Consider the following 12,591-nt stretch of genomic DNA (forward strand, 5'->3'; position numbering starts at 1 on the left):
CAGTGTGTACATGTCAATCCCAAACTTCCAGTCATTTTTCCTCATCTTTCCTTTTTCCTTTGTTACTAAAGTAGAAAACCGTAAAACACTGTATGGGCCTCAAAGGAATGGACATGTAGAACTGACCTGTAGTAACAGTAAAAGAAGAAGCAAAGAAGGGCTATTCGAATTTTTTACTTAAAAGGGGAAACAGAAAAAAAATCAGCTTATACCAGTGTTTTAGGTATTAATAGAGGCAGATTATCCGAGTTCCCTCCCTGAAGGCCCCAACCCTTGGTCTTCTCCCTTCGTGTTCCTGGACCTCCAAGGAGTTCTCCCCAGTAGAGTGGGTTTAGAGGGCCCCTTATATCCTCTACTGGCAAGTCTGGAGAAAGGGGGAAAAGGAGAGTTCTGCTTCTTGCCGCTGGGACTGTATTAGAAAGTGTTAGTTTTGGCCTCAGTTGGACCATTAAATGTGTTTCCTCCAGAAACATTGTCTACATGAGGGTTTTATCCATAGAATGTTGTTTTTCTTAAGCTTCACCTACATTTTTGGTCAAAGAGGCTTTGTGTGCCTTGACTTGGATAACCAACCGTGGTGTTTAGTGTTGATTACATGGAAAGTGCATGTTACATGTCAAACCACTGTAAAATCAGGGCTTAACTTCTCCCTATTTTAGAAATTTCCTCTGTCACCCATCATCTGCATCATTTGATTCAACCTATGAATTTCTTGGGACCATAAAATGATATTAAGCACATTGTAGTATATACAGTTGGGAAAAAATTGTTTGAATACTGAACCTACCATGTGTGGGACCTTGAGCAAGACACATCCCGCTAAGCCCCTCACGAGTCTCCATTTCCTCATCTGTGATAGATAATAATATTACAGGGGTATTATTAGGATTAAGTGAATACAAACACCAGTTTCCTAGTCAATGTTTAATAAATATCAGTCCCCTTCCCCCCTCTTAACCTTCTTTTTACTCCCTGTGTAGTTCTTTACACCTGTCTTAATTATACAACATTAGGCTATCCAGGAATAAAATATAATTGAGCATTGAAATATAGGCAAGCCATTTACTTATAGTGGGAATAACTAATTTGTTTCTATTTGGAAGATTGTCTGCTACAAATAACATCTTAATCAATATACTTTTTCAGCACTTTATTGAAACATGGATTCCTCAGTGAGCAAACTCTATGCAAAATACAACTGCTTGGTCCTGTGTGGTTTGTACTTAGAATTCAGTTGGTCTAAAAGAGATATTCTTTATCATTTGCTGTTTGTTCATTTGCTTATTCATGTATTTTAAAATTTTTTATTATTTTTTTAAACATCTTTATTGGAGTACAATTGCTTTACAATGGTGTGTTAGTTTCTGCTTTATAACAAAGTGAATCAGCTGTACATATACATATATCCCTGTATCTTCTCCCTCTTGCGTCTCCCTACCACCCTCCCTATCCCACCCCTCTAGGGGGACACAAAGCACCCAGCTGATCTCCCTGTGCTATGCAGCTGCTTCCCACTAGCTATCTATTTTACATTTGGTAGTGTATATAAGTCCGTGCCACTCTCTCACTTTGTCCCAGCTTCATTTATTTTTTTAAGAAGTATAGTTGATTTACAGTATTGTGTTAGGTGCAGGCATATAGCAAAGTGATTCAGTTATATACATATGTATTCAGATTATTTTCCATTATAGGTTATTATAATATATTGAATATAGTTCCCTGTGCTATCCATGCTTATTCATATATTTATTTAATAAACATTTGCCAAGTGCTTATGATGTGCCAGAAATTATTCTAGGCACAAGAGTTACATCTGTGAACAACAGTATGTGAAAAGTATTGTTGATAATAATTATACACTAGCTAAGAGTTGAGTCCAAAAGATGATCCTTTCCTCAAAGGGGCTTGTTGCCTGGATTTTCTTCCCAGGTCCAATAGCAGTAGAATATTATCACCAATCCTGATTTGCTTGACTTGTCTGTAATGGTAAGTCATTTGAGTGTAAGAGTAAGTATTTTGTCTTTGTTTTCTTCTTCTTCTTTTTTTAAAATTTATTTATTTTTATTTATTTATTTTTAGCTGCATTGGGTCTTTGTTGCTGCGCCCGGACTCCCTCTAGTTGCAGCGAGCAGGGGCTACTCTTCGTTGCAGTGCGCGGGCTGCGCATGTGGTGGCTTCTCTTGTTACGGAGCACAGGCTCTAGGTGTGCGGGCTTCAGTAGTTGTGGCACACGGGCTCAGTAGTTGTGGCTCACGGGCTCTAGAGCGCAGGCTCAGTAGTTGTGGTGCATGGGCTTAGTTGCTCCATGGCATGCGGGATCTTCCTGGACCAGGGATCAAACCAGTGTCCCCTGCATTGGCAGGCGGATTCTTAACCACTGAGCCACCAGGGAAGTCCTGTTTTCTTCTTAATCTAGCACGAAGCACCAAGCTCACGTACAGACCCTTGTTACAAGTTTGGTGCTGCTGGTGGCAGCAGCAACAGCATTAAGTCATAATGATAATTTGTGCTTTAAGAATAGGCATTTGCTAAAGAACTTAATCTAAATGAACACCTCTGGCGTGGTGACAGCTGTGAATTTAGGGAACTCAGGCCATTCAGCTGGCTCCTAGAGCCAATTAACGACCCTCTTTATTGATGCCATCAGGAATTCCATATTTATTGTACTGTATGCATTTTCTTTTTCTTTTTCTAAATTAATTAATTAATTATTTATTTATGTATTTATTTATGGCTGCGTTGGGTCTTTGTTGCTGTGTGTGGGTTTTCTCTAGTTGGGGTGAGCAGGGGCTACTCTTCATTGCAGTGTGCAGGCTTCTCATTGCGGTGGCTTCTCTTGTTGCAGAGCACAGGCTCTAGGTGTGAGGGCTTCAGTAGTTGTGGCTCACGGGCTTTAGAGCTCAGGCTCAGTAGTTGTGGCGCACGGGCCTAGTTGCTCAGTGGCATGTGGGATCCTCCCGGAAACAGGGCTTGAACCCGCATCCCCTGCATTGGCAGGCAGATTTTTAACCACTGTGCCACCAAGGAAGTCCTGTATGTATTTTCATAATCCTTAGAAAGTATTTGTGAAGCAGAATATTTGCTATAGAAAAATTCACCTTCCAGCCATAAAAACAAATGAAATAATGCCATTTGCAGCAACATGGATGGACCTAGAGATTATCATACTATATGAAGTAAGTCAGACAAAGACAAATATCATATGATATCACTTATATGTAGAATCTAAAAAAATTATGCCAATGAACTTATTTACAAATCAGAAATAGACTCACCAACAGAGAAAACAAACTTATGGTTACCGAAGGGGATAGTGGGGGTGAGGGGCAAGGGGATAAATTAGGAGTTTGGGATTAACAGATACACATTACTATGTATAAAATAGGTAAACAGCAAGGACCTACTGTATAGCACAAGGGACTATACTCAGCTTGTAATAACCTATAATAGAAAAGAATCTGAAAAAGAATATATATATATATAACTGAATCACTTTGTACACTTCAAACTAACACAACATTGTAAATGATTTATACTTTAATAAAAAAAAAAGTTCACCTTCACTGTGGTTCTTTTTTATGTGGAAAACCATAATTCAAAGAGTCATGTACCGCAGTGTTTATTGCAGCACTATTTACAATAGTAAATAAAGCCAGGACATGGAAGCAACCTAAGTGTCCATTGACAGGTGAATGGATAAAGAAGATGTGACACGTATATACAATGGAATATTACTCAGCCATAAAAAGAAATGAAATTGGACTTCCCTGGTGGCACAGTGGTTAAGAATCTGCCTGCCAATGTAGGGGACACGAGTTCAAGCCCTGGTCCTGGAAGACCCCGCATGCCGTGGAACAACTAAGCCCATGTGCCACAATTACTGAGCCTGTGCTCTATAGCCCACGAGCCACAACTGCTGAAGCCTGTGCACCTAGAGCCTATGCTCCACAGCAAGAGAAGCCACTGCAATGAGAAGCCCGCGCACCGCAACAAAGAGTAGCCCCCGCTCTCCGCAACTAGAGAAAGCCTGCGCACAGCAACAAAGACCCAATGCAACCAAAAATAAATATGATTCTTTAAAAAAAAAAAAGAAATGAAATTGAGTTATTTGTAGTGAGGTGGATGGGCCTAGAGACTGTCATACAGAGTGAAGTAAGAGCAAAACAAATACCGTATGCTAACAAATATACATGGAATCTAAAAAAAAAAGGTTCTAAGGAGCCTAGGGGCAGGACAGGAATAAAGACACAGATGTAGAGAATGGACTTGAGGACACAGGGAGGGGGATAGGTAAGCTGGGACGAAGTGAGAGAGTGGCATGTACCTATATACACTACCAAATGTAAAATAGCTAGCTAGTGGGAAGCAGCCACATAGCACAGGGAAACCAGCTTCGTGCTTTGTGACCAACTAGAGGGGTGAGATAGGGAGGGTGGGAGGGAAACGCAAGAGGGAGGGGATATGGGGATATATGTATATGTATAGCTGATTCACTTTGTTATAAAGCAGAAACTAGCACACCATTGTAAAGCAATATACTCCAATAAAGATGTTAAAAAAAAAAAAAGTTCACCTTCACTGTGGTTCTTTTTTATGTGGAAAAGCCAACTTTACATCCAGAACACATTAAAAATGTCAGATGAGGCATACTGCTTTCTGTGGTTCAACAAAAGTGGCCATCAAATTCTATACTATTTTCATCCAAGCTCTTGGCACAGAGCATGCGTAATTTTAACATCTATACATTTAATATTGATTATTTTTAACTGAAAAATTAAGAGGAAGACTAATTTCCTGTTGTCAGGCTCTAAGTATTCTCAGCAATTTTTTAAAATTTCACTGCAATTCTATTGACCCTAAAATAAGACAAAAGTGTTTTACTTGGTCTCACTAATGATATTGACTGGTATGATGTTGCCTAAAGTAGCAAGTATAACATTTTTTGAACTTGAACCTTTTGTTTTTTCAGTTTATGTTCCAATGATTTGTGTGTGTGTGTGTGTGTGATCATTTAGATCCTTAACTGCTTGGTAATTCTAAAGGGAAAAAGTAGACAGTCATTTATTTGAGATGTACCATGTGTCAAATTCTGTACTGAATGCCCTGGAGTATGTTATCTTACCTAAACATCACCACAAGTCTCTGAAAGAGTTTATTGGAATCTGTGTTTTATAAATGGGAAAGTTGAGACTCAGAGAATTTAAATATTTTTATCATACTTATACTACTAATAAGTAGAGATCCGGGGTCTGACACAGATCTTTTTCATTCTTCCCACTGTACAGTATGTAGTCCTCTCAGGGAGAACATTCCTTTCCATTTCTTTCTGATACTTTGGGGTTTTTTTGTGTTATATGAACATGACTATGTTAATTATAAACTACATCAAATTCTAGCTGGGAAGAATCAAGGAATATATAAGTTTAGGAGCTAATGACTTATAATAAATTCTAAAAGAAGGGTCTAGCCTGCGCGCACTAAGATGCTGTCATCCCCGCAGTCACTGGGTGGCCCTGGTGCCTTTTGCCAGTCACCTGAGGGAGCCCGTCAGCCATTGTGCTCTTTGTTAGGACCAGGAAATATGACTGGAGCATTTTGTCCCCTCCTTTCTGCACAATATATATTCTACTTGTAATATGGCTGTCAGTTCCCCTTTCTTTCCAGCCATCCATCATCCTTCAGCATTTTCTCTGGTGCCTGTCACCTGGCCTGGGACAGCAGGGATTACTGTGAGCATAATGAATGAAGGGGAGGGAGCTGCACCAGCCCATCCCCTGCTCTTCTCAGGATTGAGCAACATGTTCCCTAAGAACATTCATGACGGCAGCTCCTAGATTACTTGATTAACGGAAGGCCTGTGAGGAGAGGCGAGTTTTGTTTCTCATGCAGAATATTGAAAAGCTAGAATAAACCTCAGAGGATGGAGACTCGCAGACCATACAGTCTTTGGCCATGACCTTTACTTGTGGTCCTGACAGCTTTATTTTCAAGAACTATTTTCACTGGGTTGGTGCTATTTATTAGTAATTTAGTTAGCTAGATTTGGACTTGTAGTCTGTGAAGAGGAAATCACATTAAATGCAGTGTTGATGGCACTTGGTAATGGGCTTGGAAAAGCATACAAGGTTCCTGTAGATGGAATTTTGATTGTAGGTTGAGGTAGGAAGGGGACTTTTTCTTTTCTTCTTTTTTTTTTTTAAATAAGTCTGCCCAATCTTTACTTTTTTTTTTGCGGTACACGGGCCTCTCACTGTTGTGGCCTCTCCCGTTGGGGAGCACAGGCTCCAGACGCGCAGGCTCAGCGGCCATGGCTCACGGGCCCAGCCACTCCACGGCATGTGGGATCTTCCTGGACCAGGGCATGAACCCGTGTCCCCTGCATCGGCAGGCGGACTCTCAACCACTGCGCCACCAGGGAAGCCCCAATCTTTACTTTTTAATTAGTTTAACCGTACTGTGTGAATCGGTAATAGCCTTTATGTAGCTAACACAGATTTAGAACAAATGAAACTATTAGTTTCTAGCTTGATGCGTTGTCATCATGCCTTTATTTTCACAGCCAAATCTTCCTCCCACTGACATTTCTAGAGGCTGTTGTGCCTTATTTTGTGTATTTTGCGTCTTTATTTTTTGTTATCTGTGTTCCCCATATGATTGTCATCAACAAAAGTTGATGAAGCACATCTACTAGCTGTAAGCCTTTAGGGATACAGAGAGCATTGCTGACATTTGTTAGGTTCTTGGCAGTTCACCAAGGACTTGCACATATAGTTTCTCATCTAATTCTAATAACATTCTACTGAGCTAGGTCATCGTTTCTTCCTTAATTCATTCACCAAATATATATATGTTTATAAGTATTTTCTGGGATGTTACATTCCAAGTGGGTAGAAGGTTACATAAGAACTAGAAAACAAGTGACAGTAACAGAAAAGACCTATGTTAAGGTTATATGGTTTATTTTATAAAGTCACTGTTAATGGAGTTTTGGACATTGGGAGAGGGGCACTTGACAGTTTAGGTCTAGGCCTAGGCCCTAAAGGAATGGTAGGAGGGGAGAGGTCTCCCCAGATAGAGTCCAGTGTGGACCAAGGCATTGAGCTGGTCATGCATACAGTTTGTTCAATGTGCATGAAGATGCGAGTTTGGAGCTGGGGTAGTCAGGCCTGTATTTAATTATTGAGTATCTAAAATCAGAACACTTAAGAACTTTTAGAAACCATTAGAGATCATGCAGTCCAACTCATATTTGTCCTTTAAAGATATGCTCATATTGAGTAGATTAGTGCATTATTTTTTGTGTGTAGATTTATGTATTTTGTAGGAAGTCATTTACGTTGTTCCTGGAGTGCAGAATATAACCTGATTTCTTCGACACATGTGCACGTTTCCTTGGTGATTCAATTCTGACTCAATTTTATGATCTTAGAAAGAGAAGTGTTAGTAAAGAAGATATTTTTATTCTTTATTTTTTGTTTGTAACCATACCATGTGACCTTTTGAGGAAGATTTTTATTAAAGGAGTAGCACCTGTTGTAGTTTTGATGCTCTCTTTTTGCTTTTCTTTTAACTGAGCAAAATCACTGACAGCAGAACGCTGATATCTCCAATGCAAATATAATAATACAAGAGGATTTTTTTCTAAATGAGAACAAACAGCTCATGATTTTGAATCTAGAGCTGTACATGCCATTACAGTTTCTGTTTTTCTTAAGAAAAGCCATCCTTTGATTAGTTGGTGGAAACGACTGAGCCAAATGGGATTTGTCTAGACTCTGATGCCTCTGGGAAGCCTTGATGATCCAGGCTATGGATTTCTAAAGCTTCACATGTTTTTATCAGTCAATTTCCAAGATACCTCAGAGACCATTAAGGCAGATAATATATCAGGTGAGATTTATGTTTGGTATCATGCAGAGAACTATAATTAAAAAAAAACTTTAATTTAGCAAAAATAAATGCAGTATTGTAAGTGTAGATTGTTAGGGTTTTGAGAAAGTCTATTAAATAGCATCTACCTTTCCTGTCAGAGTTCTGACACTATTATGAAATAATATAAGTAAGTAAATGGAAGATGAAATACCACTTTTATGTTGATATAAGCTAGACTGAAAGATGTAGCCTAGTTAAGAGAGCCAGATGAGTTTGCTGGCTGAAAATCAAAATTAGACAAATTTATTTATTTATAGAAGGTACTGGACCACTTTATCCTTCTCTGACAAGGTAGGACCTTCATTGCTAAGCTTAGTGAGACAATGCTGACTTTGTACAGGCATTCTGGTTTCTAAAGTGGAATAAGGGGGTTGCTGAGCTCTGCATGCCCAGCGTTTTCTTCTCAATTTTACCAAAGGAGTTAGTTCACTTCCCTTGAGTGGGTAAAAGATGGACAGAGGCCAGGGATTACTTTAATTGAGCTTCATCCTAATGCATAGAAACATGAAGCGGGGGGCGGGGGAACATTTCTCCCAACACCCCAGGATGTACATTTGTCACGTTCTAAACTCTGAAATTAGGATATATCTTAAATCAGTGACATCTTAATGGCTATCGACCGGAAGATAGTCATAATGAGTTGTTTTTGCCTCAGTATGTGTGAGCTGGGTGGTTATTCTTTACATCATGACCCTTCAGTATTTCAATTAGTGAACCTCTTAAGGACCATTTGACGAAAGAGTATTAATCTTGGTTAATCTTGGAACACCTTCTCTTTAAACCTTCTAATAGTATCAAGAACATATCAACATTAAACCTTGCAGAATTGGTATCAGCAGCTTGGAGTAAAATACTGGATGTACTCCTTCAAGAAATCCACTTAGTGAAATTGTTTAGAAAACAAAAATAGTGACAACTCTGAGCCATTCAGAAGAGCTGGACTCTGAATATTAAATAGTTTTAAGAATACCTTAACCAACTCACTTTTCTTATGTTTCCTTATTATATGTGTATGAGAGATTTTGGCTAAATACCTCTTTATCTTAAAAACCTTAATAAATCCTTAAATTTACTTATTTATGAATTATTTAACCTAGTTCTGTGTATTTAAACTGTAAAGAACTTTTCAATACGAGAAAAAAAAAAAGATTCCAAATAATAAGGAAGCATTGTATACTTTAGTTAGCAGGATCTTTTTTTCTTAGTGTTACTTACAATAACAGTGTATCTTACAATTAGTGAGGTCTTAGATTTGATGAAATATGCTTGGTTAGGTTCATGTGGGCCTCTGCTGCAACCTTTCGAGCCCTAGACAAGCCTGAATGGCACTTCTTCCTTACCCTGAAGGTTTTTTGTTTTGTTTTTGTGTGTGTGTGTGTGTTACGCGGGCCTCTCACTGCTGTGGCCTCTCCCGTTGCGGAGCACAGGCTCCGGACACGCAGGCTCAGCGGCCATGGCTCACGGGCCCAGCCGCTCCGCGGCATGTGGGGTCTTCCTGGACCGGGGCACGAACCCGTGTCCCCTGCATCGGCAGGCGGACTCCCAACCACTGCGCCACCAGGGAAGCCCTCCCCTGAAGTTTTCATGTGCCATGCTGTACAAGGTTGACAGTGGTGATTAGAGATCAAAATCTTAACCTTAACTGGGTTGTACCCTTGCATTGTTTCTTTAAATATACAGTTATTCTTACTGTGCTTCCATGTTCTCACTCCAGAGTGAAAATGCTAATCCATTGCTTATTTAATGAGGAAGACTGGATCAAGTCATTCAAAATAAAATAATTTTGTAAATATTAAAGGCAGCTGTTTTCAAAGATGATCTTCCTTGTGATAGTGTAACATACATCTGATAGGCTTATTTCTTTGCACAAGTTCTGATAAGCTAATCTCTCTTTTTTTTCTGAAAGGGGGTCCTGATGACAACTTAATTGAAGGTGGAGGAACAAAATTTGTCTGCAAACCTGGAGCCAGAAATATTACTGTCATATTCCATCCATTATTAAGGTAAGTCAAATCCTATGTACTTACTGAAGATCAATATTTTCATTATTTATGCTAATGTACTGAATGCCAATAGGTCAGTCAGCATTGAAACAAGTCATAAAAAGAACTTTTTCCATTTTATAGGACCTCACAATCAAAGTTCGTCAATAGAAAATTAATGTCAACCCTACTAAGTAGCTACTTGGTCTCAGGAGTAATTCTTCATAAATACATTTATTTGATTTTCTTTCTTAACTACTCCCTGTCCCTGTCCTGTTCCTTGTCACTATCCCTTAACTATTTCAGGGGTTGGCAAACTATGGCCCACAGGAGAAATCTAGCCTGTCCCTTGTTTTTCTAAATAAATTTTTATTGCCAGAGTCAGGCTCATCCATTTATGTATTGCCCATAACAGTTTGGGGGCTCTAGTTGCAGAGTTGAATATTCGCAGTAGAATCCATATGCCTCACACAGCCTAAAATATTTACTTACTGGCCCTTTACAGGAAAAAATAGCAGCACCACGATCTGTCTGTTTTAAACTAATGACTCAGATATCCTTTGAGAACTGGCAGGTCTCTGAACAAATATGATTTACAAAAACTGAAAGGCATTATATCAATCAAATATGTGGTTTTATATATTGAAGGATAAAACTTGTTAGTGATGAGAATGAAATCTATTAAAATGCTCAGTTTGTTGTGATACTGTGATTTAAGAAAATAAGAATCTGTGATACTTCCATTTAAAACTCTTCTAAGCCCTAAATACCTTTAAAAAGGTACTTTTGCGGGGGGCGCAGGGAAGGGGTGTGGTTATTCAGTGGATCTCAAGTTTCAGTTTTATAAGATGAGAAAGTCCTACAGATGTTACACAATAATGTGCATATAGTTCACACTTCTGTACTGTACACCTGAGAAAGGTTAAGAAATGGTAAATTACATGTGTGTGTTTTTTAAAGTTTATTTATTTATGGCTGCGTTGGGTCTTTGTTGCTGCACACGGGCTTTCTTTAGTTGCAGCAAGCGGGGGCTACTCTTAGTTGCTGTGCGCGGGCTTCTCATTGTGGTGGCTTCTCTTGTTGTGGAGCACGGACTCTAGGCTCATGAGCTCAGTAGTTGTGGCTCGTGGGCTCTAGAGCGCAGGCTCAGTGGTTGTGGTGCACAGGCTCAGTTGCTCCACAGCATGTGGGATCTTCCCCGACCAGGGCTTGAATCCGTGTCCCCTGCATTGGCAGGCGGATTCTTAATCACTGCACCACCAGGGAAGCCCAAATTACATGTTACGTGTTTTTGAGTACAACAAAAAAGGGTACTTTGGGGACACAGATATACAATATAGTGTTAATTAATTAATTTATAATTAGTCACCTAGGTAGATAGATTAATATATTAATCTATCTACCTAGGTAGATAGATTGATAGGTAGATAGCGTGCGTGTGTGTGTTTGATTATTGGAGTTATCGTGAATGTCATAGAGTGAAGTAATTCTGTATTTCTTTTCCGAATGTTTTTTACCCTTGAGAAATGCACAAAAGTTGGCCCACCCATGTCAGTTTGATGTGTGCATTGGCATTTGGCAGAATATTATTCTGAGTGTTCACAGGTATGTGATATTTTTATACCAATACATGTTTGTTCTTAATGAGCTAAAGCTTATATAGACATTTTGAAAGATGCTGGTGATTAGATAGTCTAGCAAGTAACATTGTAGGTCATACATTATTCACGCATGGGAGGAAATTTTGCTGCCTTCTTGCATTTTTATGAAACACAATGGTTTTTTCCTTGTCCTCAGAATTACGAAAAATATTGCTATCTTTTCAGACTGTTTGACCTGTGAAGGCCTGTGAAGCACTTGAGTGGCAGTATATTTAGATTTCAAACCCCACATTTGAGTCACTGCTTTGGAATTTATATAATAAATGTTAAATGCTTTTAGTCTTCAAACTAAGTAACGTTTGGAGATTATAAATTTTTTTTCTAAGCTTTCTCTTACTTTTGTATTTTCAAAATATGTTGTGTGATATATGCCTGAACACTGATTGCAACTAACTGGCAATTTTATATTAATGGAGTAAATTGGAGGGTCAGTCACGGTTCCAGCCAACATGTCAATGCACATTTCAGCAACAATGTGAAGAGAGGTAAGAGAAGCCAGGCTAGTTAGCAGAAAAGGGTAGGCCGGTCCTTATGAGAAACAGTAGGGAGAACTGAAAATCTTAGTGAAAAACAGAGGATTTGATATCTAATTTCAAATATATGTGCCACTTAAAAGAAATAAAGTGGTTTTGTTTTTTGTTGTTTTCTAAATCTGGATTAGAGCTAGTTAGTTGGTTGGATGGTAGAGAGATTTGACTCTACATAATGAGAATTTTCTAATGAGTCAGGGAATTCAAAAATAGGAAAGTTTTCCTTGGAAGACAGTATCGTTCCTAGAGATGCTTAATCAAAAGATGCAGTTAACAAGATGCTGAATTGTGAGGTCAACATTCTTTAAATATATGATTGGAATTCTTTATAATATACTATGCAGCTTCAGAACTCTGGATGGAAGTGTTTCTTCCAATCCTGCTCATTTGGGTTCCTTTTTTATGTTTCAGTTTAGTGCTCATGATTATCACTGACCAGGTCAAGGCCTAGTTGACCAAGGCTGTGTCATTACAGCTTTGACTTTC

At 38.9% G+C, this 12,591-nt stretch overlaps 1 protein-coding gene across 2 annotated transcripts in view; it reads left to right on the forward strand.

Moving 5' to 3' along the window:
* Nucleotides 1–12,591, forward strand: part of EXOC4 (exocyst complex component 4) — an 839,136-nt gene that overhangs the window by 395,658 nt on the left and 430,887 nt on the right. For both annotated transcript variants that reach the window (XM_007466566.1, XM_007466567.1), the window contains one exon: nucleotides 9,839–9,935. In XM_007466566.1, the coding sequence (XP_007466628.1) occupies nucleotides 9,839–9,935 (97 nt within the window). The remainder of the gene's footprint in view (nucleotides 1–9,838; nucleotides 9,936–12,591) is intronic.

This window comes from Lipotes vexillifer, unplaced genomic scaffold, assembly GCF_000442215.2.
Source record: "Lipotes vexillifer unplaced genomic scaffold, Lipotes_vexillifer_v1.1 scaffold71, whole genome shotgun sequence".
Classification (NCBI taxonomy): Eukaryota; Metazoa; Chordata; class Mammalia; order Artiodactyla; family Lipotidae; genus Lipotes; species Lipotes vexillifer.